A 26,075-nucleotide genomic window follows, 5' to 3' on the forward strand; every position below is an offset into this window, starting at 1 on the left:
AAAAGAAGAGCGTTGGTTTAGCCTCACAAATAATTAGCAATAATGTAGTTCAAATTCACATTTGGCGATGATTGAACCTAAGACAGACTTACAAGTGAAGAGAAATATCATTAACCATAATATTAAGTAGCAAATATTTCTTTATTAAATATGTATTTTTAATGTTTAATTGTAATTTTATATATCAAATTTAATGGCAAACGACCACCTTTTTTTTTTAATGAAAAACCATCAATTTTTAATAACTAACAAATGAGATTGAAATACAAGTGTTCACGTCACTTGTATTTCTTTTAACAAATTATTTATAAAGGAGTAGGAGAGTAGACTGAGAAAAGTGGTCTAAGCCTCATAATGAGCTAATAATAACATAGTTCAAATTTACCTTAAGCGAAAATCGAATATAAGATTTCTCATTTACAAATAAAAAAAATATCATTAAACCATAATACTAAAAATAATCACATTATTTACATTTTAGTTTAATTGATCGTCTTCTATCCTAAAACTATCAAAATCAAAGAGACTTGTCCAAGTATTTCTCTTAAAAAAATACACCAACAACATTTACACACATGGCCCCCACTTTCCGACAAATTTGAAGTCCAACGTATTCAAAATAAAAAAGAAAGAAGAAAAAGAGTGCAAACTCGAAAGTTGTACGATGGCCATCTCCTTTTCACCGATACTCTCTCGACCACTCAATTCGCGACGCGACATTTGAGACGTTATCTTATCAACCACACCGCCTAACTGTAAGGAAACCCACAAGAGTCGCTCTTATTTTGAGTAACTTATATAAGACGCATTATTTTTCACTGTCATATATCAATTTGATAAAATAATATTACATTTGAAAAAATTACTACATAACGCATTATTGAACGAATAATACGTTAATACTGAACCAGTAGTATGTAAGTTTTTATTCTCAAATATTTAGATTCCGTTTCTATGAATACTAAAATAAGATTTAATTATACTAAGGTCAGATTTTTTTTTTTTTTTGTTTTTTTTTTTGGGTAAATAGGTCAGGGAGAAATTTCCAACATGTGGCCATTGGTTCATTAATTGACCCAATTACCACCCTTCCTTTCCCCTGTAATAAACTCAAATTATAATACCTTATCAAGATTAAATCATCAGTTGCTACCTAACCGTGGTGAGGACCTAAACCCAAAATATATGCTACTATGCTCGACAAATTCAAAGCCTTAAGGACATACGAGATACTTTTTTAATTTGACGATATTCTAAACTAATTTAATTAACGGTTAAGAATTCAATCTTGGTGGAAGAACTACATAATGCATGTATGAGGCGTGCAAGAAAAACTAACCAGAAACATAATTTAGGAAACACCCTCCCACAGAACAGAATAATGAATTTGCTAATTGATGAATTAAACAAAGATCCATATACAAGCATACATACGTACAAAGGATTAATGTTACAGCATCTTACCTCAAAATCTGCAAACCTTCTTGCATTTGCATGCCCCATTTTCGAAATTCTCCGGTGAAGGCGACGGCTGATTAGTGGTAATGAGCCTCATTTTGTATCAGGAATCAGCAACTTTGGCGAATATCAGGGAGGCATGATTGGCAATTGTTGATTCCGGAGACTGCCGAAGCCGTCCGATCACAGTGAACAACGGTGATGAACCGAGGAATTGTCTGCAAGGCTGATGCGAACACATATTTGCCAATGCAATCAGAGCTATTTTAAGAGGTGACTCGTTTACTGAATCTTTTCTACTCGGCGGGTTCAGTGCTACCACCGAACAATCAGCCACCAACTTCAGTAAAGACTACAACACAAAAGTGAGGGAGTTCATGATTCTATCCTGGCAATGTATATAGAAACAAAGCTTGAAAAGAGGTTTGATTTCGAAAAGCATGGTTAGTGTGAATATCTAAGACAGAGACATCAATTAAGACCGCAAACCTGCATGGCTCCTTTGGATACAATGTCTTCCCAAAGCTGATCGGAGTGGCGGACAAGATTGCTTAGTGCACCTGCTGCATTTGCTTTAGTCTTGTCTTCTTCAGACGAAACCAACAAATTCGCAAGAGAGGGTATGGATCTTCGTAGCTCTTCATATAACATCTTGTCATGGTAGGCAGCATTGCCAATCTGCAGAGAGAAATTAAGTTCAACAGTTAAGGTAGACACATATTCTTAATAGGATAGTGAAGAACAAAACTTAATTGATCTACTGCAACAGACAGCTCAAAGTAACATAAGAGTTTTAATTCACGGGAAGAGAACTTACAGCAAAGCAAGCAAATTTTCGTGTCCGTTTATCTGGATCAGTACATCGATCAATAAGGAGATCAATGATTTGATTCCTGGCCTGAGATCATCATATTCCATTTTAAGATACAAATAAGCAATCCAATCTCCTCCATATGTCTATGTGTATGCTTAAAGATGATAATTAGGACCGCTTTGATCATCAAGACAGTGTATTCGCAAAACCTTAAAACAATATATCCTTCACTACTTACCAGGGAACTATAAAAGTAGGAGCTGTGCCGGCACATATTTCCTAGAGCACTGCAAGCCTTGGAGCGCACATTAGGATCTTCATGGGTGAGAAATTCCTTGAAGAACTCCAATACAGATGCTCCATTAATGTATTTGTAGAATCCCTAAAGACCAAAAGGAGGAAGAAATCAGAAATAAAATGTTTCTTTTTTACCTTCCTATTACTTAGATGACAACAATTCCCCTAAACAATACGATGTTCCTTCCACAGCTCAGACACCAACATTAAAAAGATGAACATATACTGAACCACAATATTACATCCAGCAAGAACTATATCCAATCAAAAACCAAATCTGACCTTGTCCATGCGAGCCAAATCAGAAACAATCATCAGAACATCCAGCATCACCTCCCTTGGACTAGAACGGTCCAGCAATCTTCTCATCCTTTTAGGATCCAGCAAGCCTTTACCCACAATTTGAAATGCCAATGGTTGGTAACCAACCATTTTTGCAAGAAAGGCCACCGGTCTTCCCATGTCCTTTAAATCCAAGTGTCCTAAACACCAAACAACGATGCCTGGCACTCCTACCTGTAAACTTCAGAAGAAATTGAATTAGAAACACAGATCAAGATTCAGCTTATCAATTCATTCCGCTATCTAATATAATAATGATCTATATGCTGTGTATCCTCCAAACAAAAATGTCAAGTATCTAATGTACACCATCCTGGAAGATGATTCTAAACAAACTCCACCCGTCTTCACAAAGAGGAAAAATAAAGGAACGAAAATCGAACCTCAAAAAGGTTTTTAATATACTTCCCAAGGTCTTCTTCAATTACTTTCACCATGTCTTTGTCTTCCATGCCAACTCTCAGCCCTGGTGAACCCAGGTTGAGAAGGGCCCCGCTATTAACTGAAGCAGTGGCTGATGGCAATTCTGGAGCATTCTGTACGGCCACAAAAGGAAATGCCAAGACATCAATTACTGCATTTGTTATATCTCTTACACCATCTTTCCCTCCACCAGGCCCAACCCAAGACTTTACAAGCTTGAGATGCATATCAGCTATCAAGTCAGAGATGAGCTTGATATGATTACATCTAAGCAGAATCTGACGAAAAGTTAAGGCTCCACCTGAAAGGCAGTGACATATTGACGATATTGTCCATATGACTCCTATAGGGGTAAGCCCAACTTGATCATTGGTGCTACCAACTTCTGGTTGGTTGTTGGCTAACAAATCCACTAGAAGCAGAGGGATATTGCTTGCACAAAGCTGTTTAACAGCTAAGGGTCCTCCCCACCTCAGTTTAGACTCCAGCAAGCCAACACATCCATCCCTTAGACCATGCCAGTATGAGAGAGTACCACTAGGGCCATTCGAATGCAATTCAATTCCATTGCCTGATGAAAGCTTCAGGTATTCACATAGTGTGGCATTTCTAGGAATCAAAGGCACTGCTACCTCGAGGATAGAAGACTCAACAGAACTGCCAGATTCAAGGGACAAAATGGAAGCCAGTGCTAGCATGGCCGATGCAGCATGAGCTTGAATGGAGGCACTTTTGCTCTCATCAGAAGAAAAATGATGAGCAAGAACAGAAAGTCGAGAAAGCTGCTTCTTTGGAGATGTTGTTAGCATAAATAGTGCAGAATTTCTTCCAGTTGCCTTCAAACATTGTGCAACTGTTGCAAGGATGAGGCATGAATGCAGAACCAAGGTAGTGGGATTGGTTAATTTGTTCTTGAAGGTGGCTGTCTCAATTGCTTGGGGATCTTTATTTTGAGATGAAATGCACAAAGACAACAAAGAGAATATCTCTGAAATAATGGTTCCATCACCTCCACCACTAACAACCGTAGTTACAGGTAGGGAACTAGGCAGGCCACAGAGAACACCCGGAACAATTCCATTATGCAAGCAGCACCTCAACAATAACTGAAACATGGAAAAATTTGTGATCATGAAAGCTAGATCCAAACACAAATGTAATTAAAAACAAAATTTCTCAAGAAAGTTTCCTTCCTACTTTACGGTGTAAACAAAAACCCTGTTTACAGGTGGATTTCTTGAGAAATTTTAGGTGTTGTCTTTTGGTGTGCACGTAAATAGGATGAGATAAACACCTGAACGCCAGCATATAGCGAAGCTTCAAGTCGTTGATGAAGGCAATAATGAATAGCAACTTGTACTGCTTTTGATCTAAGGAATGCTCTCGTAATTACAGCAACAAGTTTTGCTGCTTCTGTCCCAATCAAAGAATCTTGATCTTGATCCCTAATGTCAAGTTGGGGTGAAGGCCGGCGCAAAGTGTTTAGGGGGAATAAATAGGCATTTCTTTTCATAGAAAGATTTTCTGATGCATCTATCAGAAACCAAATTGCCGTACATGCCTCACAAGCCACACGCAGCATATTTGAAGAGCCTGAAATAAGACTTGACCCTGCAGTTACTAAGCAGAGACAAAGTTGGTCCACTAAACCAGATGTTTTAGTGTGATTCAGAATCTGTTTCAGTGCTTCATTAGGATCAGAAGCTGCCTCAGGAACTGAAGTTGAGGAAAAAGCTTTAAGGCCCTGTGTGACTCTTCTTAGCATGACAGCAATGCAAGCAATGGACTCATACAAAACTCTTCCAGATGCATCTTCACTACAACCAACAACCTACACATTCAACGAGACCAGAAGTTGAGAACTAGAAGCAGGAACTTAAATTGTAGCAACAAAGCAATATGCACCATAAAAAGAATCATACCTGTGAAAAAATATCTGATAAGACAACCCAGTGCCTGAAATATGAGCCACCAATGCTGCTTCCAGCATTGTCAACCAAAATTTTAATTATTGAGAAACTCTGCAAAAGTTAAAAAACAATGTTTTTATCAGACACCTTGATCATCAAACAGAAAGGGGAAAGACCTATCTCCGCACTTAATGATCTGTTCAACTTAAAACTTCTTAAGATGCTAAGTTTAAAAAACATAGAAGGGACAGAAAACACATTGCAGAAGTGTAAGATGAAATGGTGGGGGATGGAGAACATAATATGCTAGAACTTTTTTTTTTTCTTTTCAAAAAGTTACCAGCAAACAACGCATTAATTTTACTAACAGTCAATCATCTCCACGTGAAAACCAAATTCAAGCAAAGGCCATGGGGATGTGGCAAAATTCAAGATGCAGTAATCAGAGGTAAGAAACTTATAAATGATGCACTTATACCTTCGCTTTTAACTCATTTACTTCAGAAGATTTCATGCTCACAATGATGGCAGAGTAAGCAAGAAGTTCATGTATTATTTCATCAAGCAGCTCGCTGGAATGGAAGGCACCAGCTGCAACTAAGTTTGAAAGAATTCTAAAAGACTGGTTTGAATTAAGAATATCTTCATCCCTGTAAATATTTTAAAACAATCAACTCTTACAGATAAAAAAAAATGTAGGTTCTGGATATATCATTGTCCAATAAATATAGGAATGCAATTCAGCTTTACCTGCAAGAATCTGGGGGTCCATTGGAGCATCTTTTTAGTGGTAACAAAACATGTGCTAATGCTTCATTATCCTGACTTATTATTTGTGCACCCTTGACTGTACGAGAGTTATTTTCCAATCTGTCCAAAATTTGGCAACCTGAAGCAAAATGTTACTAGGAAGTAATAATTGCAATTATTATGCTTCCGTTATAAAACATAAAGCCAGGGCCTCAATCATAATATATTAAATTTTAATTTATTAAACAAAATAGAGACAGACTATTTTTGCTCAAAATGAACTTTAAATACCTGACTGTTTGACTTCACTAGGATTTGTGAATCCTGGGAACTCATTTGGGGAAGAATTGACTGTTGTGGATTCAGGAGTATTTGCTTGAGCATCATTCTGAAAACATATCCCACTGTTGTTCTCTGAAGAAGCTGGAGAGTGGACTTTACCAATGACAGTGGAAGTATTTTAATAACAATTCAAAGAAAACCATTTGAATCTTTGAAGTAAAGCAAAATGTAACTACCAGGAGATGAAACAGCCAGACCATCTGATGTTTGAACTTTGTTTTCTTCACCCCTCCATGCCACAACACATCCCCTTTCTGCAGTAGTTGCAGAACGCATTTCCTGGAAAGATATAATAATTGCTACAGTTATGTAATTCTACAATTGACATTTAAGATGTTACCGTAAGTACAGGACAAAGATGTATGGACCTCATGTATAGTGAAACATTGTAAAATAACATAAAGGTCTTATTAGCAGAAGTGTTCTATACTTCTGCTAACTTTTCAAAAGTAAATATAGAAAATGCAGATAAGATGAGATATCAGTACCCTGGACTCCAGTTCGGGAGGCGTCTCTTTGACAAATGGGTGTTCCAGAAGAGCTGGCCAAGTCAATCGATTTTGAGGCACCTGTTTCCCAAAAATAATACACCTGTTAACCCTGGAGGCTAGCAGAAATAACTTTTGAAACAATTCAACTGTAAAAGCCATTAGTTCAAATTGTATAGCAAACCTTATTAAGCAATCCCTTAAGAAAGTTTTTAAAACTTGGACTTATGTTGTCAGGATATTTAACTGGATCCTGAAACATTCAATGTAGCATAGATCATACCTTTTATTGACATACCTAACAAAACTCACATAAAATTTGTTGACATGTACCTTAACAATGTGCCTGATGAGTGCATATACAGAGTTTGTATAAAATGGAGGCTGGCCTACAAATAATTCATATCTGTTGTGTACACAAAAATAATATTTTTCAACAAATATGGAAAAAGAAGAGAAATAAAGATGAGACAGAAAAAATGGACCAACCCAAACAGACTGGAACTTGCTATTCCAACTATATTTATTTTGATTGTGATATATGGTAAACTGGGATGAGTTACAGAAGTGAAAGAATATACTATGACCTGCACAAAATGTCACATGACAGCAACACTAAAACAGAAATAAGGAAAGAAAGCATCTGACATGAAGGAATATATTAAATTAGAGCACTCTTGAACTAAGTTAGAGAAGTAAAAGTAACGCATGGGTCAAAATCTAACAAATCAGAAGCAGAACAGTTTAATCGAAACTCAAGGAAATTATCTTGATAGAAAGATAAAAGAGGGATGCAGCGTACAATATTACTCCTAGAGACCACAGATCTGCAGTGTGGTTGTAGGGTTGTTCCCGTACTAGTTCAGGCGCCATATACAGAGGAGTACCTAAGGCACATTAATGAAAACTTCACCGAATAAGCAAACACAATAACATAGTTCTTCAGGATCTTTGGGGAGTTTCCTATAAGTTAATCAAGAATTGTAAGCTAACCTTTAATGGATCGCAAAACAACAGTGTTTGTGGACATTGCACGTGCAAAACCAAAATCACAGAGCTGTGACAAACAAGAAAAGTTATCTGCACTGGACATACACTTATAAGAAACACCAGATGTATAAAACAGAAAGAGGGGGAAAAGTAAGAATATGAATTAATTTGATCAGTTGTTCCTATGTTTATATTAAACATACAGAGGTAATCAGGAGAATCAACCTTAACAATAGAACCAGCACCAATGAGAATGTTTTGTGGTTTCATGTCACGATGGATGATACGGTTGGAATGCAGATAATGTAATGCTCTCACCTGTGAAATTCAATACAGGAGAAATTTAACAATATATTTTATGGATAATAAAAGAAAAAGTATAAACAACAACCGGAAAAACTAAACAGTCAAATATGATAAATAATTGGGATGGACCCTAAAATTCGTAATAAATAAAGTACCAGCTGCTTTGCAATAGCTTGAACTTGTTCTTCAGGAAGGCACTTATCATCCTCAAGAATTTCAAATAGTTCACCCTGCATACCAAGAAATTCCTTGATAGTTAATGCGTCTGAACACATTCCACAAAAGCTAGATATCCTTGTACATCTGGAAGAGTTTCCAAAATAACAAGCTAGTCTAAATAAATTAATGCAGTCCTATTGAAGAAAGGGATCAGTACTTGTGCAAATTCTGTGACAACACAGAACTCTTGTGGGCTTTCAAATGAATCAAGCATTTCAATGATGTTTTCGTGCTTCAACTTTCTTAGGATCTGCACATTTAGGAACATTGGATATCAACTAACTAAAAACTGAACAGGAAAATGTCAATCATAAATGCTAAACCAAATCAAGGAAGTTTTAAATGTAAACTACGTTTGATTTGAGATAAAAAATGAGTCCAATACCTCAATTTCTTGTCTTAAATTGTGGATATCTTTGTCACTTTTGCCATGCTTCATAATGAATTTCATCGCAACAGTCTGAAACAGCGACAAAAACAAGTCACTGGCATAAACATTAAACATTAAACACAAAGAAGAAGAAAGATTGAAAACAATTACCTGACCCGTGTGCTTTCGCCTTCCCTTGTATACCTTCCCAAAGGAACCTTCGCCTACAAGCTCAATCACGTGGTAGTTCTCGACACCCATCTTTTGAACCCACTGCTCTATATCTCTGCCCTTTCAGTCCTGTAAGATAAACAAATACGCAAGAAGTACTAAAATCAATCCGGTGCGGCTACCATTAGACTAATTCATGAGATTAAAATTTGAAAACTAATGTTTGATTACCAGTTAACTCCGGAGGCCCCTTGGAGCTGGTTTAGTCAAAAATTGATGCAATTCCCAAATACAAACTCAACCAAACCTAAATTGACATAAATATTTACAAATATAACCAAATTGTGTTTTGAAATTCAAATAATACCCAATTAAACTGGACCCTTTTTCAGCTGAAATGAAATAATAATAACTTCTACTCGTAGATCCTGAAATCAAAATAAAACAAATACCCTAATCATCCTAATGGATTCTCGGACTGCCATCGGCATTTAAAATCCAACCCAAAAACAAGAGGGAAACAATTGTGTTCGGCACCAAAGCGAAATGAAGTGAAATAAATGAATCGTCGAATAATTTACCGAGCAACTAAATGAAAAAGGTAAGCATATTAGGAAAAATGAACAGACGAACAAATGCATACAAAACCCTGAAATTTAATCTGAAGTCTGACTATATAAGGAAATTACAGATAGTTTTTGGAAACAGTATCGAAAGCGTACCTGGGACTCAAGTTAGAGAGAAAAACAGAGATTTGAAAATTGGTATAGACTGGACTGAGAGAGAGGTCAGGTTTTTGTGGATTTTTCCCGCTCATCTTCTATTTTCATTTTCAAGTTTTAATGGACAGTGTGCGAGCGACGGGTGAGCCTTATTAAAATGGAGTAGGATTATGTAACATCTTTGGTCGATTTATTGTGAACGGTCTTGATTAAATTATGTCAACGATCTTCTATCAGATTTTTTTGATAAAGAGAGATTCTATAACATTTTGAGTCGACTTTTTATGGACGGTCTTAATTAAATTATGTCAAAAATCTTGTGTTAAACTTTTTTATAGAGATAAACTAAAGAGAGGAGGGGAGGTGAGGAGAAGAAACTTGAAGGGTAGAAGAGTAGAGAATTCTACTCCTATGAAAATATTAGAAAATTTGACTTTGACTTTAATACATTGTACTTGAAATGACATTAAATAAAGCATTACTTACCACTTAGAGATTTACCCTAAAATTGTTTGTTTTGTTGGGCCACATTCTGAATTATACTTTCTCATTCTACATTCTTCTTTCTTTTTATTATCTTGAAACTTTTCTTGATAATGAAACCCATTTATTTGAAATTGTATTTTATTCACATTGTTATAATTTCAATCTTTAAATAAAAATGTGGTTCATTAATTTACTAAATAACAATATCATATGATCGCTAAAATGTGACAAAAAAAATAAACTGTTCGAATCGAGTAACAATGCAAGTTTGGAAGGGAAAAAGAGGAGGTTGAACGACTAGAAAAATTCCAAAATTCCAATTTGATATGAGAATCTCCCGCTACAATTGCCCACAATTACTCACAAGTAATCTCAATTAAAGCAAACCCCGCAAAAAAATCATCATGTAAAATGACTATTCTCTCGCCTCACTCAGTCTGCATTTCTGTTTCAGTTCCCACCGCCTACCATTTGGTTCTCTGGTACTTCCTGCAATGCAGTTCTTGGCTTAATCTTATCTTCTGTCTTGATATTTAATTGACTTTTGAGCATTTTCCTTAGCTGCCTTAGACTCATAGCCTCCAATTCGCTCGCCACGCTATCCTTGTCAGTGGCATCCGCGTCTCTCTTGATCTCAACTCCTCCATTGTCAGTGCCATCATCAATGTTCTCCTCATTGTCGTCAAAGATGTAGCTCATGACTTCCGATCGCTTCTTGCTTGGAGACTTCCCGGGTTTTGAGAAAGTTGGACGGGGAAACTGAAGTGAAAGCTGCTCAGCTTCAAAGGGTGCCAATATTGGAGCTTTGTCCAAAGCTGGATCGCTTTTTGCACAAACATCAACTTCAGAGTTATTGATCTCTTGCATCTTTGCCCTGGTGACAACTTCTGCTACTTCAGTCACATTATTAGCATCAACCAAACTTTCATCACCAAATTCTTCTCCTTCCGAAGATTCAAATTCCTCACACTCAACTGAGTTTTCATCCGTGGCTTCATCTTCACTAAATTCTCCTTCAGTGAAGTCTGATCCAGAACTTCCGTCCTTGATAGAGTCTGATTCAAAATCGAATTTCTCGTTATAATCAGCCTCTGGCACCTCATACATTGATTCCTTGCCACCAAGCATAGGCTGCTGTTCACCGGACAAGCTCAGAGTCAATGCCTTAGGCTTAGCAGCTTCTTCTACATTAGCCACATCCTTAACTTCTTCAGTCTCCCCAGCAGCAGATTTCGAGTCAGAATCGTCATTCTCAAGATTTTGATCCTCCACCGCAGTGATATCATCTTCCGGGTTCTCAGCAGCAATAAAATGGTCTATGTCCACAGCAGAAACATCATCAGAAACTTTAGCGGCCAAACAGTTTTCGGTTCCTTCATCATTAGGTTCTGCAGCAATCACAAGCAGATTCAAATACGTAAAACGACATGGAACCCTGAATTTTGAATTGAGAACCATAAAATCAAATTCACAAATGTCTTGGCCACAACAAAATGTCATTAAACTTACTCTTGTCATCTGCTGCATCCATAACTTCTGAAACCACAATGTCATCTGAGGCTGACTTTGATTCACATACCTCAGATTCTGGTTCGGATTTTTGCTCGATATCATCTACTTCAAACACATCAGCCTTGCTATTTTCCTCCACATCACCTTTCAACTGCCCTTCATTCTCCAGTGAAACTTCAGAAACATCAACTCTCTCTGAGCTTGTCTCCGATACTGTCTGCATACTAGACCCTGTTCCATACCAACAAACTATGTCAGATAACATGATTTTACATCCAAACATACTTCTGAGAAACAATACATTTAGTTGACAAAAAAGACAATTTACAAGTAATGAAAACTTGACGTGCAAATGAGGAATGGACTTACCCTCATCAACTGAGCCATCATCAGTCTTCTCGGAATCATTGTTCATTTCTGTGGAAAGTTCATTCATCTTAAGAGGCATAGTGTTTTCATACCCCAAGCTCAAGCGAGCCATGGTCTTTTCCAGCAGCCTCACGGATCGCCTAGTGTTATACACGCTCTTCTGCACCGAAGCTGTCTCCTTCTGGGTTTCCATCTTCTTGCAAGCTGAAGTGGCAGGAGCCCTTCTCCGGGTGCTTGGTGCAGCAGGAGTCCTAGGCACCACCTCAGTCTTTTCCTGGTCCATCACCTCTTCAGCAACTGCTCGCCTTGTCCCACGGTGACTGCGGGTCAATGTCTGTGAGCTTTCTGGCTCTTCAATGATTGGCTTTCTTCGAACAGAGGTTCTTCCAGCAGTACGAGGGATACTTAATGAACCATTCATTGTTTTCTGCGGAGATTGATTCAGCAAGTCTTCAATTCCTTCCACCTGACATATTAATTAGTAAAACAGTCAGATTAAATGAGAGAAATAATTTCAATCATTCTGTTTGGCTGCAAAGAAAATACATGAATATAAAATCAAATACTTAGATGTTGTTTTCTGATTGGAAATAGGATCAAATCAGCTGTATATTGATTTACATCATAAACAAGCCTGTGATTCTCAGCTACCTAACAGAACAGGATTTCGTAGATTGATTCCCCAATTTAATTTTCTTATAAAATTACGATTCAGCTCAAGACGATTATATAGAATTGAATCAGATTTAGGAACGATCTGTGAGGATTGAACTCAACTCAACATAAATGATTACGAGAAAAAAATACTCAATGTCGCTTCCCATTTCCCCTTTCCCCTTTCCGGTCATTTTTTCTCACCAACCAAACACAAAATAATGTGGAAAATGCTATCTACAATCCAAATTAAATAGAACAGCAATCTCCAGCAGATTTGAATCTGGAAATGTACCGATCTCAGAGATTTCACTTTTCTATCAATTTTCTCCGGATCCAAACGGATACAAACTTAAACATATTTTACACCAAATCGGGAAAAAGAAAATGGGGGCTAAGAGCATTACGAGTTCGAGATTCTTGAGAGAATCAGCCATGGCGACATTGGTGAGGTTGGCTGGGAGTTTGTTCCTCTTGCACAGAGTCTGGAGCTCTCTTCTGGAAAGGGTGGAGAAATCCATGGCGGTACGGAAACCCTAGATGATCAAAACAAGTTGTTTTGGTCTTCGAAAGAGAGACGGCTATAAGATTGAGAGTGAAGGATGTAGAAGCGTTGGAGAAAACAAGCGAGCAATTGGGGATATTTATACAATGAGAGAGAAGTTTGGACAACCCTAGAATTTGTGACCGTTAGAGCGCGGATTTGAAATTTGAAATTTGTTTATTATATTTTTTATTAGGTGCGTGAATCGTATCCTTGAAAAAATTATGACAAATTCGTATTTGGTAAATATATCGTTGTATGTTAAAAATAATTAACACGGTAAATGAATCGTGTGTTATATTGCATTGTTATTTATTAAATATGAATCCATATTATGATTAATAATCGATTCATAATATGGAGGAAAGATGAAGAGTTCGAAATTATTATAATAATTTAGAAAATGAGTAGAGGAAGTTTCTAACTTGAGACGTATGAGTAAAAACATAACATCCTATCTATTAGGATATTGAATCACATGCACACACAAACTTATAACATTGTGCAACGGTGTGACCTAGGTCAAATTTTTTTCCATTCCAAAATCTTCACTACGTTATTTTTTCCTTATTTATTAAACATCGACATCCAATCAAATCACCTCATCCAGAAACACATATAACCGTGAGGAATAATAATGAGGTTCCTTGGGTGACATGATCAAGGAGAACTTTTTGTTTGGGTCAGTTGGGCCTAGAATGTTTTTGGGCTTGGAAGTTGTAAAAATAGAAGCCCATACATCTAACCGTCCACGTGTTCGAGATAAAATAGCTTTGGCAGCACGAGACAAAAACTCGTCCGATTTCCGCGTGGTAATTATTTGGCATATTTGTCGACAAGCGCTGAACTGGTATGGTATTGCGAAATTTTAATTTTAACTGATTACCTTCTCAAATCTTTATAATTAGTTAATTTTTTTTTTGAATTTTAATTTTAATCAATTATTTCATTGAACTTTAATAAATAGCCAACTCCCTTTGCCGTTAGATTTTAAAATTTTCATCTAATTTTCTATCTATCTTGATTACAGGAACAACATATGATAACTGTATGAGGGCAAAAAGAATGAAAAATTGAATGGATGAAAAATTGAATGAAAATTTTTAAAATATAATAAGGAAAAATTGGTTATGTATGAAAGTTCACAAGAGTAATCGGCTAAAAGTTAAGTTCATAAAAAAATTAACTAATTATAAAAATTTAGGAAGTAATTAATTAAAATTAAAATTCAATGAAAAAATTAATAGTTATATACAAATTTAAGAGATAAACCGACAAATACGCCTGATTATTTATCCTCCCACACAGAGACCACAACGACACAGACCCACTGTTTGCTTGCTTAAGCCAGCCCACCTTCTTCAACCAAACCATCCAATATTATAATATATATATATATATATATTTTTTCCAATTTTATTTTATTTTTAATTTTTTATTTCTTACAGAGAGAATAGAAACAGAAGGCCGGAAAAAACAAATAAAATAAGGCACAGAAATGAAAAATCCCCAATTCTGAATGGAAACCCTAGCCCTAGCCCTAACCCTAACCCGAATCCCTCAAATTGGACCCTCCATTTTCGTAATTCTTCGGATCTTCCTTCCCGCACTGCTCTTTGCTGGAGGCTGAGCTCAGCTCCGACTTTCTCCATTGTTCGCCGACCGAGAGAAATATAGAGAGAGGAGAGAGAGTGTGTGTGGGTGGGTGTGTGGTGCATGCGTTTATGTGTGTTATGGATAGTACGGATTCAGGTGCGGGCGAGTTCAGTGTAGGATCGATCGTCTGGGTGAGGCGGAGGAACGGGTCGTGGTGGCCGGGGAAGATAGTGGGCCCGGAAGAGCTCTCCACTTCGCATCTCACGTCGCCTCGCTCTGGGACCCCCGTCAAGCTCCTTGGCAGAGAGGACGCCAGTGTGTATGTCTCTCATTTTTTCCCCTTTTCAGTAAATACTTGTTAGTCTTAGCACTTTGGGTTGTGGTATGTTTATCCAGAAATTAGAAAAATAATAAAGTTTAGTGAGTATATTATCATGTTTTATTGTTGAATGAGCCGAAAAACTTGCGCTTTTATCTGTTGTACTTGAACAAATCACAAATATTGGAGCAGCAGTAGAAACCCATATCAGAGAAATACTGCAACTTTGTGGCCAACCAAGTTTTTAGGGCTAAAAGACACTGAAGATGAGATTATGTATGGAAAATATTTTGTTAGACTACTCTTCGGGATCAAATGCAATGTTAAATGCCAGGACTGAAACCCTATTCTATGCATACCTTTAGGTACACCTTGTCATGAAATACTTTGGTTATTTCTCAAAGGATAAAGAACCAAGCCCCAAAAATTCTGTATCTTTCATATTTTCATGATGTTGTTGTTGTAAGGTATATCTTTTATGTTGAGATTTATTTGTTAGCTGGTGAGTGGTTGGAGCACAGTAAAATCATGAGAGCAGTGGAATTCTCGGAGACGTTGTACTAGTACCATGGAGTCCCCTGTCATTATTTCCATGCCAATTTAATGAACTGTGTTCAATGTACATACAATTGGTTGTCATGTAGAACTATTTAGCAGAATCCTTCGAATGGTTCTGGCCTCCAGAGAATTATTACATACTGCTGATTCTTTTGGCCTTATCCGCCTAGCTGAAAATTTCATTACAAATTAGTTAAGATGGATTTCATTAACTATGTTATTCTCGCAGAATAGTCTAATTCAAACTGGAGTCTGTTCATACTTGCTGGTTCTTGTACTCTCACTTCTTTGGTTTTATGGTTTTACCTACTGTTATAGTAATGATATTCAGTGGTATTTCTTTTCAGTGACTGGTACAATTTGGAAAAATCGAAGCGTGTGAAGGCATTTCGATGCGGTGAGTTTGATGATTGTATTGAGAAGGCTGAATCAGCGCAGGGTATGCCTATAAAGAAAAGAGAGAAATATGCACGTCGAGAAGATGCTATTCTTCATGCACTTGAACTTGAGAAGCAGCTATTGAAGAAACAAGGAAAGTTAGGTATAAATTCTGAACGCTTGAACAGTAAGTTATCTGGTGTTGTGAAAAAGGAGTTAGTTATATCTTCCGAGAGTTTGGGAATTGACAATGTAAAACTTGGAAATTCCAAGTCACATATGTCTCATAGAAACGACATTATAGGCAGTCCTATGCCTTTTGAAAGAGTCAAAGAGGGGATTCAACCAAGTGGTGATGATGATCATTCTGAAGTCATGCCTCGGATGAGAGGCTTGCAAGACTTTGGTCTCAAAATTGCCCCTTCAAAGCGAAAAATTTCTTCTCTTGCTTCAAATGGTTCTTGGAAACCCACATTTAATGGTACCAATCCAGCTCTTAGTCGTGGTGGTCTTAGCATGGGAAGAACAAGTCATGTGAATGGTAAACATTCTTTAGAGAAACGGAGAAGGTCACATGATGGATTGAGTGATGAAATTTTGGTCAAGAGACCTGACAAACGTCGTCCTCTTGTTCAAGTTTTGCAGAATAGTGCAAAATTAGCAGTCCCACAGTGCTTGCATCCTGACAGTACTACTCTTTCTACTTCTATTTCAGGAGTGGAGTCGACTGGAGTTATTTGCAAGGCAAAGAGGAGTAAAATTGTATATTTGCCAGCTGAGTCTGGTGAATCCTTGGAGTATGAAGCGTCTCCTTCAAACCATGTAGCGATCTCAGCTTCCCCAGTTGGTGCTCGTCCTCATGCTGAATCCATGATTTCAGAGAACACTTCTGGCTTTACAGAGGATGACTCTGATTCTTCTGAAACTGATACTTCCGAGTCTGAGTTGGATTCATCTGAGACCGAACCAGATATGGATGAAGACATGCCTTTACTTTCAGGTTCAGCTTTTTACTACCTTTATATTTTGAAATTCCATGGTTTATGAGTTGCTAGATTGTCTGATTTAAAATAGCCTCACTCTTCATATTTGTTGGAAAGTTCAGCTCTATGATTCTTATTTATAATACATATGCTACATGCAATATTTTGAGTTCTTTTTGCATGTAACGTTTGGTATGAATATTTTGATCTTTTATGGAAGATTCGATCTGTAGCATGTTTCTCATCTTAGTGCGCAGATTGTGATTTGGCAATTATGCTTTTAAATGTTTGCATTCGAACTACAGTCTATTTTTTTAACATAAATGAAGTCTATCGTTCCTAATTCTACCTTATTTTATTGTTTATATTTGTAAGTATGTGTTGTTATAGCTTGTGGAGTATGCACTTTATGCTATTGAGTTGGTTTCACTGGCTTTGGCCTCAATTGTTCATGATGGCTTCGCCACTTCTTTGTGAACACCCTCTAAATTTTGTCTGTAAATCAATCTATAGTACCAGAAGTGGGAAGATATGAAGCACAAGAACACAAAATCATGGTTGATGAGGAGCCTGATGAATTCTCGCATTCTGGTGATATGTCTCACCTCTATAGTCATGACTCTTTATTTGCTAGTGAAGCTGTTTCCAAATGGCAGTTGAAAGGGAAAAGGAATATCCGCAATCTTACGAAAAAGTCAGTGGATGCAACTTACGGCAAAGGCTATAATTATGGACCATATTCTGAAGAAAAGGTATGAACTTTTACCTAAATTATTCTTCAATCTCAAGTTTCCATTGATACATCAATGTTTTAAAAAATGATCCTTGAGGTGCGCCTAGGCAGCTTTGGAGGCGGGCCGGTGATGAAACGCCTCTGCCCAGCTGGAATAGGCTTAAACTTGCCTAGACGCCGTCGAGGCACGCCTGAGGCATTCAACTGGGCATTTTTTCTTTTCTTCAGAAACTGCCCAAGTTCAAGTTCAAGTTCAACTAGACTATATGACACACCCTTTAAGTTCAACTAGACTATATGACATACCCTCCGACTAGACTATATATGAATAATTTTAGGTCCCGTGAGACTATCGCCTCATGCCTCAAGGCTTTCATCTCACGCCTCAAGGCTTTCCCCTAGCCAGGGCTATCCATGAAACGCCTTGGCATCGCCTTTGCATTTTAAAACATTGTGATACATTGCTCTTAGTGATTATCCTCATAGAGTTAATGTCGATAGTAATGATTTTCAGACTGAGTTTGTTGGACTGGAAGATGAATACTCCATGGCATCAAGAGCTGCAGCAAGAAGTCGAAACAGTGTTGGTCAGAATATGATTGATTGGGAGGACTGGACCTGGGAGGATAGGTCTGCTAGGAACGAGTACTGGGACATCAAAAGAGAACGTTTTCACCCGGTATATGATGGCCATCATCGTTATCGCAGGAGGCCAAAATACTTGATAGATGTTGACTTGAAGGTCCAGGCAAGTTACCAAAAGGAGCCTGTTCCAATTGTTTCTCTGATGAGCAAGTTAAATGGGAAGGCAATAATAGGGCACCCAATCCAAATTGAAGCCTTAGAAGATGGGTCATCCAACTCGCTTCTTTCAACAGTTGATGAATTTGGTGAAGCAATTGACAATAATGGGGTTGTAACTCTTCCACATGCATGGAGGACAGCAAGGAGAACAGCAAATGTTCGAGTCCCACGCCCTCATTTATCATCTGCATTGGATGGTGATGAAACTGCTGACTACCTTCGCTTTTCAGATGAAGAAAGCAGACCACCATTTAAGAAATTAAATATAGGGAGCTTCAGTAACAAGGCAAGCCAGGGCAAAAGGAGTCTTCCTAACAACTCTCGGCTTCCCACTGATAGAAAGTTCTCAAAAAAAGCGGCCAAGAAAGTGATCCTATCGTCAAGCCAGAAAACGAGGACTATATCTTCAATACCCGTTGAACAGAATTTTAGTAACAAGCCTATACACCATGACAGCAGTAGTTATCAAAGGGATGGGCTGATCAAGCCGGAGTCTTCTGGTGCTGCTAAGACTGTAGCTTGCATACCTGTGAAATTAGTATTCAGTAGGTTACTTGAGAAGATCAATAGGCCGCCATCAAAAGCAGTTAGTACGGTTTTATTGAATAGCGAAAAGGGGAGAAATTCATGATAGATTTACTTGTACATTGTTATATAAGTACAATAAGATCGAACTGCTAGCACAATATTTTACAGCTATTCTCCTTTCTGGACGAGACTACCCACAAGGACACTAGAAGACCGTGTTTTTCTGCCGTCTTTTGGAATAATCAGATGAAGCGGGTTACCGACCCGAGGAAGCAGCCATGGAACAAACAGAGGGGTTGTCAACTGCATTGCATATTTGCTGGATATGGAATTCTGAGGATTTGAAGGAACTAGGTTTATGTAGGGAGGAAGTAGGTATAGATAGAATTCATAGGGAAATGTACATGTGATTCCATACAAGGCTATTAATTTGTATCTTGGCCGTCTTTCATTAACTAATTAAGTAACATGTAGCTATAAAAGGTGGGGAGTATGCTCTGTGAATTTGTAGTTGCTGATATTTCATTCCTTCTACGCTCTTTTTATTTTCGTACTCTGATTTTCCATGTATATATTTACAAGTAAATTGGATTACTAGTCCTATGCATTAGAAAAATAGGACAACTGGTGGCAAACTACAGTTTTTCACCACTTCTGGGATCGGATGAGGCTGGTTGGGAATTGCACCCTACTCGTGGCTACGATCAAGCAGATTCACAGCTTACAAAGTATCAAACCTAGGACCTTCCGTTATTTTTTTTAGAGAGCTATTGTCTGCACTTTTCAACTGAACCACTTGTCTGTTAGTCCATAAACGTCAACTCTACGAAAATTACCTAAATTATAAATTGCAGTAATTTGTAGTTTTAGTTATCGAATTAAAAATTTATTAAAATTGACAAAATGTTTACGTCAATTCTCTAAAAAAATTCGTAAAAATTGTGCACGTACCTAAAAAGATGAAATTTTTTAATACCAACGAAAGTCCTACTCTAAACTAACACTATTGGGACGAAAAAAATTTAAACTTAGAATACATTGAATTAAAGAGAACCACCAGAACAAAAACCCAAAAAAAGAGAACCACCAGAACAGTTCAATTATTACTTAACACAGGAGTTTATTTCTGTTCAATCACAATTTCCCGTGCTAATTATGCACGTGTCAAAATGCAGTGCAATTTTCAATTTCCTCCTTAAAAAGTTCACATGGCCCTACATTGCTGGGACTAGCCCAACCCATTTAAAGTTGGGTTGATTTAGATGTTAGGAACTCAAATTACCATACTGGGCCAGCCCAGCTTTTGTGGTATATAATTGACAGTTGACATGGCCCGGTCCAATACCACAGTGAATTCAACCCCTTTGAGAAACTTTTTGGGTCATTGTCTCGTTTCGTTCACAGGTAGAGAGAGATTGAGAGAGAGAGATAGAGAGAGAGAGAGAGAGAGAGAAAGAGAGCGGGGAAAGCTTTGGAACCTCATCGGAGAGAGCGAGCGAGCGAGCGAAAGCTGCACTGGTGAGTTCGTCTTCCTCCATACTGTAAAGAAACAAGAATTTTGTGTTTCTTGATAACATTTTGACGATAATCAAATTCTATTGCGATCAAATGTGACCTGCGTTCTTCGATTAATTCGGTTTTTTCTAAATTGAATTTTGGTTTCTTGCACAAGACGCTAGGGGATCAACAGTTTCATTTTTTTTTTCTTTTGGTAATTTCATTGAAAACAATCGATGGAAAATAAAAATTAGAGCTTCAGAAAGCTTACTTAAGCATTGGAATTAATTGTGATTTTTAGCTTAATTTCATGGAAATATTCTTTAATTTCTGTTCATTATGTTTGTTTTTTATTTATTATAATTATGAAGCATTGGAATTCATCGTATTTTTAGCTTAGTTTCTTTGCTTTGGCTTAATTTCATGGAAAGATTCTTTAGTTTCCGTTCATTATGTTTGTTTTTATAATAATTATGATTCTGTAATCTGCATACACAGATTTATGCTTTCGGGTTTGATCAGTTCAAGAAATTGTAATATATTATAGATGAATTGGACAAGGTTTTCCACCAAGGTTTACAAAACTTGTGCGGCAGATTCCAAATGTGGATCCTCATTCCGTCATATTAGAAAACCCCATCAAAATGCTACTGAAGACACCAAAAGCATTCGTGTCCACTTTGGTTTTCAGTCTCAAAGAGGAAGTCTACCTGCTACATCATGCCCTCAGGATGGATCCTGTGTTTCTACTGTGGCTAAAGATTTTGAGCAGCGGTTGATTGGAGCAAGAAATGTAATTTCGAAGTTTAAAGGAAGTTCTATGTGGTCTGAACAGAGACCGGTATCTTTGTCTCGTCAGTTTGGACACAAGGCTGGTAGTGGTGGTGATCCCGATTTGACTAGGGACTTCCTTGTACAGCTCTGGGTTGCAGATAGGAAAATGGAACAGTCTAAAAGAAAGAGAAGAGGGAAAGCTGTTAAGTATAGTAAAAAATCACCGTACCATTATTCATCCTATGGATGGTATCCAATTGCACCATTCAGTCAAGCAGTCTCTTATGATAAGGATGAACGCAATATGACACAACCGCCTCCAAGCCAATCCATCTCAGGATATCTGAAGCCAGAATCTCCAGAAGAGGTAAATTTTTTACTCCCTGTTTTCTTTTCTGCCCTTAGAATTACAGCTTTTAAGCTTTTTCACAGAGATGCAATCACCTCATTTGCCATGCCCTCTGGTAATGTTTAGTAAGTATCGTTGTTTAAACTTAACTATAGTATGCTCTTAAAGAGTAGCAACTCAAATGTGATTTTTACTGCTGATAGAGACATTCTCTTATATAACTATGCTATAATTATTTGCCACAGTTATTTACTTATGCTCATCTTTCCAAGCATCTAGTATCCAAGCCATTGCTCGTTGTGCCTAGTTTGAGTAACATAAAATGTCTTGTCATTCGTTTTACTTTTTAGGCCCAGGTGATGCCTCTTCTTGCTAGATCAAATCTGCTGATTACTAGGGATATAGAGTGGGCAAATCTTGCTTTTGGATTTGAGCAGGTGATTCTTTACCCTAATATTGTTCTCCCATGCACTAATTTGTATGTACATTTTGTCGTGGCCGGAAGCATAAGATTATGTGCTTCAGTGCTTGACATATTTGCTGGTTCTAAAACTGTCAACTTGACTTCTTTTAAAAGCCCTTGGTTTTCTTTCTGTTTGTCCCCCTCCCCGTCAAATTGTTCTCCTTGAATGTTCAGAAAAATATTTTATAAATTTAATAGGTCTGATGTTTCTATTCCAAATATATTTTGAGAACCAAGTCACGTGTAAAAGTTAGTAGAATTCTCCATCCCAGTAACTCTCTCTCTCTCTCTCTCTCTCTCTCTCTTTGAATACGTTATTTTCATGCAATCTGACATTTATTGGGCATCTCTTTCAGTTCGTCTTCTTGCTAGTGGTACTCTAGTTACTAATTCTATTTGACATAATTCCAGGAAAATCGGTATGGAATAGTGGATGTGTGCTACCCGGAGTCAGTGAGTAATCATTCTAGTTCATGTCACTCTCTTGACGTTTCCCATACAAGAAGTTTATGTTTTAAACTAATGGACCATATCCTGTTACTCAATGTTTTTTTTGTAGCCTGTTGGTTTGATTCGTGAGCAGAGTCATGTTATTGCTAGACAGGTACTTTCTAACCCAATCTTTAAATTTTTGCTGATATTCTGTCATGTACAGTTATGCAGCTTGAGCATGACATTGTTACTAAGTTACTTCATTTTGAATATTAAAGTTGATATGCTGATTCAAATATAAAATTACCTCCATTTGACCACTGATTGCTTCTTGTGCTTTATGTTATCTTAGGGAGGTTTTCCTGTGCTGATGTTTGCTTTTCATTTTGCAGTTGCTTCGTCTCAGGCGCCCTTTTGTTGCTCTTGTAACTGATGCCATGGGTAATGAGCTCTTTAGGGTGAGGATATAGAGCATTTATTTTTTTATTTTTTGTGGAAAAATAAAAAGCATTCTGAATTATACTGACATTTCAGTTTGAGCCCTCATTTTTTTCTTATTTAGGTTCGCAGGCCTTTTTGGTGGATAACCAGCTCAATTTATGTAGAGATCAACGGTAAGGTAGGACAAGTTGACATAATTTATCTGTTTGTCACCAAGCTGTTATAGAGATTGTTGAGAATGTACATTCGCATTCAGATTGTTGATGGTGTTGGTTATCTGTTATTTCTAGGAAATCGGTGTGGTTCACAGGCGATGGCATCTTTGGAGGAGGGTGTATGATTTGTACCTAGGGTAATTTCCAAATGCTATTTTATTTTAATTATTGTTTATTTGAATTCAGAATGAGTTACCTCATATAATCAAATCAAAGTTAGTGCCCTATACTGCACATTGTTGCCTTATGCTACATGGTTGTTGTAGGGATAAGCAGTTTGCAGTTGTTGAAAATCCTGGCTTCTGGCATTGGACTTTCACTTTGAAGGACATTGACGGGGGAGTTTTGGGTGAGATAGATCGTGAGTGGAGGGGTTTTGGCTTTGAGGTTTGTTTTCTTATCTTCTACAACATTAATATTGTATGAAGAAAATATTTTATGTTTCGGAATATGCATTTAGGGACCTAGATATCTTGTGATTAGCAATTAATGGTAAACTTGATCTTATGAAATCATGAATCTTTTAATTTTAGTTCAGTCTTTATGCGCGTATTTGGACTTTTTTGTCACTTTTTTTTTTCAGTTAGTTTCTTAAACTTTAAACATAAGGTATCATATTTGATCCCGAATGGATATGTACACTCCTGTGGGCCACCTCCGTTTGTTTGTGCTAGACATCCAGATTGGAGGGTGTACACATGCCCTTGGGAATTATTTAGTTGGATTGAAGACCCAGATACCCCCATGCTATGAAAAAAATGCATATTGAGTTTGAGATAGTTCTCTGACTCAACAATATTCACCAAAGATTAATGCTCTATATATTCTTTTACCAAAGATCTTATATATTTTTGTATTTTTCAGTTAAGATATTAGATTTTATGTGGCATTGTTTGCAGATTATGTTGTAGATATACCAACTAACTTCCATATCATACAGATTTTCACTGATGCGGGGCAATATGTGATTCGGTTTGGGAGTTCTGATCCCAGCTCTATTACTGGTCCTTCTAGAATTGAAGAGTTGGAAGTCGTTCGACCACTGACTCTGTTAGAGAGAGCTGTAACTGTTGCTCTTGCTATATCGTTGGACAATGACTATTTCTCAAGACACGGTAGATGGTAAGCCAAAATCCAAATGACTCTTTCTTAAGTCACCATGGCTAGAATGTTCACGTTTGCATGTAGATACATACATCCTGACTTGGGTACAAATCACCGGCGTGTGCCATAAAAATTTAGAAAAAGTTCTGATCTATAGAGTATCGACTCAGGCAATCCAATTTCTGTCATCTTCACATTGTTTTCATAGTCCCATCTGAAGAAATCCATGGGAAATTTGGAAAAATAGCCAAAATTTGGCTTTGTCTATAATTTTAGCCTACTGTTTTAGTTTATCATAATTCTAACCAAAAGTTGGCTTGAAAGTACTCACATACTCTTAATGATTAGAAACTTGATTTCTTTCTGTCATTTCCCCTTCCCCACCCCTGTATACTCTATTCGGTTCGGAGCCTTCTCTTTCATAGCATACTTGTCTCATAATTCCCAGTGCCGATTAACTTCCATTTTCTTGATCTACTTATGGAAACTCCGCCATAACTGGTACCATACTTCCCAACATACTCCTCTGTAACTCTTCCAATCCTTATTTTGGTTTTATTGAAAGAGAAAACGAATTAACAATCAGCATAGCTTTGATACTTAAAAGTCTACAACAACGGGAACGTATGACACCCAATTAACTTGCAGTAGTGTTTGTATAAAACTTTAGATATTTCTAATTTGATCATTGATTGATCGATAAAGATGAGAAGGAAAAGAGATACTTCAGATGATGAGAATTGGGAAGATGAGAAGGAAAGGGGAAGAGAGATGTGGTAGGCTAGGGTTTAGACTAAGATTATCACAAGTCAAAAGAGTTGGCTAAATTTCTATATGGGACCTAAATTATGACTATTTTCTAAACTTCCTGAAATCTACGCTCTTTTATTCTTTATATCCTGTATGTCTTTTATTAGACTGTTTCAGTACTATTGCCGTCTCTGTCCTTGTTGCCTATTGAGCAAGAGTTGAAAATGCACGCTAATTTTGTTTGTATGTGTGTTGTGCGTGCGTGTGGTTCTTGTTTCGGTTCCAGGGGATTGCCATTTTATGAAGTAGGAGAATAGGCCTGGCTGGCTGTATGCTGAAGAAACAAAACTCCATATGGTAATGTGTTCGTTCTTAATAGGCGATGACTCTCAAAGACAAGGCCTTTCCGGCTGCGTTTAGACGTGCGATTCTAGTGGATGATACGCTGTTTTTCTAGTTTATTTGTGAATACATTATTGTACTTTTAAGTCGTAAAGTGCCCATCTTGGATGATGAATCAGGATAAATTGTAAAATTGCCATATCTTGGTGTTGAAGGCGGATCAGTCTTCTAATCCTCGATTAGAAACCTCTTGTTAACTTCAAATTTCGACATGATATCCTTAACTTGTACAAACATGGCTTGATTATCCCGTTTAACTCAGTTTGGAATTTGGAATTTGCATAATATCAACTGGCAACCATGATAGTGGGAGTATATCCGCTCCCTTGCACCACAAGTTTAATTTGAATCATGGTTCGTGAGATAATTATAACTCTTCACTTTGTTTCTTGAGATTTAAAATCGATAGAAGTGGTTCATGAGATTGTTATCATCAATCATTTTGGTCATTCTTTTAAAAAATAAAAAAATTCTTTTAAAATGAATAACTACCGGTTTAGGTAGAGGGATTGATTTGACAAAATAGTTGACAGTAGACAATTTAGGGACTACTTTATCGATTTTAAGTTTTAGAAGACTTAC

The 26,075-nt window shown here is 37.2% G+C and overlaps 4 protein-coding genes across 12 annotated transcripts; 2 read left to right on the forward strand and 2 right to left on the reverse strand.

The window, feature by feature from the left end:
* Nucleotides 1-416: 416 nt before the first annotated feature.
* On the reverse strand, nt 417-9,736 carry LOC137721334 (serine/threonine-protein kinase TIO). Of its 5 annotated transcripts, none has more exons than XM_088690355.1 (25): nt 9,603-9,728; nt 9,112-9,187; nt 8,881-9,009; nt 8,725-8,799; nt 8,497-8,589; nt 8,276-8,350; nt 8,040-8,132; nt 7,818-7,881; nt 7,627-7,711; nt 7,158-7,230; nt 7,009-7,077; nt 6,825-6,905; nt 6,513-6,615; nt 6,286-6,417; nt 5,995-6,133; nt 5,723-5,894; nt 5,257-5,355; nt 4,629-5,165; nt 3,295-4,440; nt 2,852-3,085; nt 2,511-2,654; nt 2,276-2,356; nt 1,948-2,136; nt 1,465-1,810; nt 417-753 (listed from the first exon to the last, which is right to left on the reverse strand). In XM_088690355.1, exons 3-24 carry the CDS (start codon nt 8,968-8,970, stop codon nt 1,562-1,564), a joined length of 4,023 nt encoding a protein of 1,340 aa, XP_088546481.1. In that variant the 5' UTR covers nt 8,971-9,009; nt 9,112-9,187; nt 9,603-9,728; the 3' UTR covers nt 417-753; nt 1,465-1,561. The 5 variants fall into 5 exon arrangements, with proteins under 5 accessions (XP_088546481.1, XP_088546469.1, XP_088546478.1 ...); XM_088690343.1 differs by having other exon boundaries at nt 6,286-6,429; XM_088690352.1 differs by lacking the exon at nt 9,603-9,728 and adding an exon at nt 9,462-9,505 and having other exon boundaries at nt 6,286-6,429.
* A 641-nt stretch (nt 9,737-10,377) lies between these two features.
* On the reverse strand, nt 10,378-13,252 carry LOC137721399 (uncharacterized). The gene is made up of 4 exons (XM_088690364.1): nt 13,031-13,252; nt 11,970-12,435; nt 11,598-11,831; nt 10,378-11,476 (listed from the first exon to the last, which is right to left on the reverse strand). The coding sequence occupies exons 1-4, from the start codon at nt 13,142-13,144 to the stop codon at nt 10,539-10,541; spliced, it is 1,752 nt and encodes a 583-aa protein (XP_088546490.1). The 5' UTR covers nt 13,145-13,252; the 3' UTR covers nt 10,378-10,538.
* A 1,319-nt stretch (nt 13,253-14,571) lies between these two features.
* On the forward strand, nt 14,572-19,570 carry LOC137720322 (uncharacterized protein At1g51745). Of its 4 annotated transcripts, none has more exons than XM_088690370.1 (5): nt 14,572-15,082; nt 15,988-16,181; nt 16,734-17,018; nt 17,521-17,753; nt 18,249-19,570. In XM_088690370.1, the coding sequence occupies exons 1-5, from the start codon at nt 14,892-14,894 to the stop codon at nt 19,167-19,169; spliced, it is 1,824 nt and encodes a 607-aa protein (XP_088546496.1). In that variant the 5' UTR covers nt 14,572-14,891; the 3' UTR covers nt 19,170-19,570. The 4 variants fall into 4 exon arrangements, with proteins under 4 accessions (XP_088546496.1, XP_088546494.1, XP_068315477.1 ...); XM_088690368.1 differs by having other exon boundaries at nt 14,586-15,082; nt 17,515-17,753; XM_068459376.2 differs by having other exon boundaries at nt 14,619-15,082; nt 15,988-17,018.
* An 837-nt stretch (nt 19,571-20,407) lies between these two features.
* LOC137720324 (altered inheritance rate of mitochondria protein 25) lies at nt 20,408-25,769 on the forward strand. 2 transcript variants are annotated; one of them, XM_088690376.1, is made up of 11 exons: nt 20,408-20,584; nt 21,062-21,704; nt 22,037-22,123; nt 22,561-22,602; nt 22,709-22,753; nt 22,974-23,039; nt 23,144-23,200; nt 23,313-23,374; nt 23,504-23,624; nt 24,178-24,359; nt 25,378-25,769. In XM_088690376.1, the coding sequence occupies exons 2-11, from the start codon at nt 21,111-21,113 to the stop codon at nt 25,406-25,408; spliced, it is 1,287 nt and encodes a 428-aa protein (XP_088546502.1). In that variant the 5' UTR covers nt 20,408-20,584; nt 21,062-21,110; the 3' UTR covers nt 25,409-25,769. The 2 variants fall into 2 exon arrangements, with proteins under 2 accessions (XP_088546502.1, XP_068315478.2); XM_068459377.2 differs by having other exon boundaries at nt 20,463-20,584; nt 21,111-21,704.
* The last annotated feature ends 306 nt before the right edge of the window (nt 25,770-26,075 follow it).

This window comes from Pyrus communis, chromosome 1 (assembly GCF_041283825.1).
Source record: "Pyrus communis isolate YQ-2024b chromosome 1, ASM4128382v1, whole genome shotgun sequence".
NCBI classification, from domain to species: Eukaryota; Viridiplantae; Streptophyta; class Magnoliopsida; order Rosales; family Rosaceae; genus Pyrus; species Pyrus communis.

What these genes read in the sequence shown, in the direction of transcription:
- LOC137721334 (XM_068460434.2), bottom strand. Translation starts at nt 8,970, where the DNA reads ATGGGTGTCGAGAACTACCACGTGATTGAGCTTGTAGGCGAAGGTTCC. An exon ending in AAGCTATTGCAAAGCAGCTG is followed by an intron (nt 8,133 to 8,275) that starts GTACTTTATTTA and finishes TGAATTTCACAG; the next exon opens with GTGAGAGCATTACATTATCT. An exon ending in ATTTGGCTCGCATGGACAAG is followed by an intron (nt 2,655 to 2,851) that starts GTCAGATTTGGT and finishes TTTGGTCTTTAG; the next exon opens with GGATTCTACAAATACATTAA.
- LOC137721399 (XM_088690364.1), bottom strand. Translation starts at nt 13,144, where the DNA reads ATGGATTTCTCCACCCTTTCCAGAAGAGAGCTCCAGACTCTGTGCAAG. An exon ending in TGATGGCTCAGTTGATGAGG is followed by an intron (nt 11,832 to 11,969) that starts GTAAGTCCATTC and finishes GGTATGGAACAG; the next exon opens with GGTCTAGTATGCAGACAGTA. An exon ending in GGATGCAGCAGATGACAAGA is followed by an intron (nt 11,477 to 11,597) that starts GTAAGTTTAATG and finishes TGATTGCTGCAG; the next exon opens with AACCTAATGATGAAGGAACC.
- LOC137720322 (XM_068459375.2), top strand. Translation starts at nt 14,892, where the DNA reads ATGTGTGTTATGGATAGTACGGATTCAGGTGCGGGCGAGTTCAGTGTA. An exon ending in GGCAGAGAGGACGCCAGTGT is followed by an intron (nt 15,083 to 15,987) that starts GTATGTCTCTCA and finishes ATTTCTTTTCAG; the next exon opens with TGACTGGTACAATTTGGAAA. An exon ending in GACCATATTCTGAAGAAAAG is followed by an intron (nt 17,754 to 18,248) that starts GTATGAACTTTT and finishes AATGATTTTCAG; the next exon opens with ACTGAGTTTGTTGGACTGGA.
- LOC137720324 (XM_088690376.1), top strand. Translation starts at nt 21,111, where the DNA reads ATGAATTGGACAAGGTTTTCCACCAAGGTTTACAAAACTTGTGCGGCA. An exon ending in TTGCTTTTGGATTTGAGCAG is followed by an intron (nt 22,124 to 22,560) that starts GTGATTCTTTAC and finishes ACATAATTCCAG; the next exon opens with GAAAATCGGTATGGAATAGT. An exon ending in TGGGTAATGAGCTCTTTAGG is followed by an intron (nt 23,040 to 23,143) that starts GTGAGGATATAG and finishes TTTCTTATTTAG; the next exon opens with GTTCGCAGGCCTTTTTGGTG.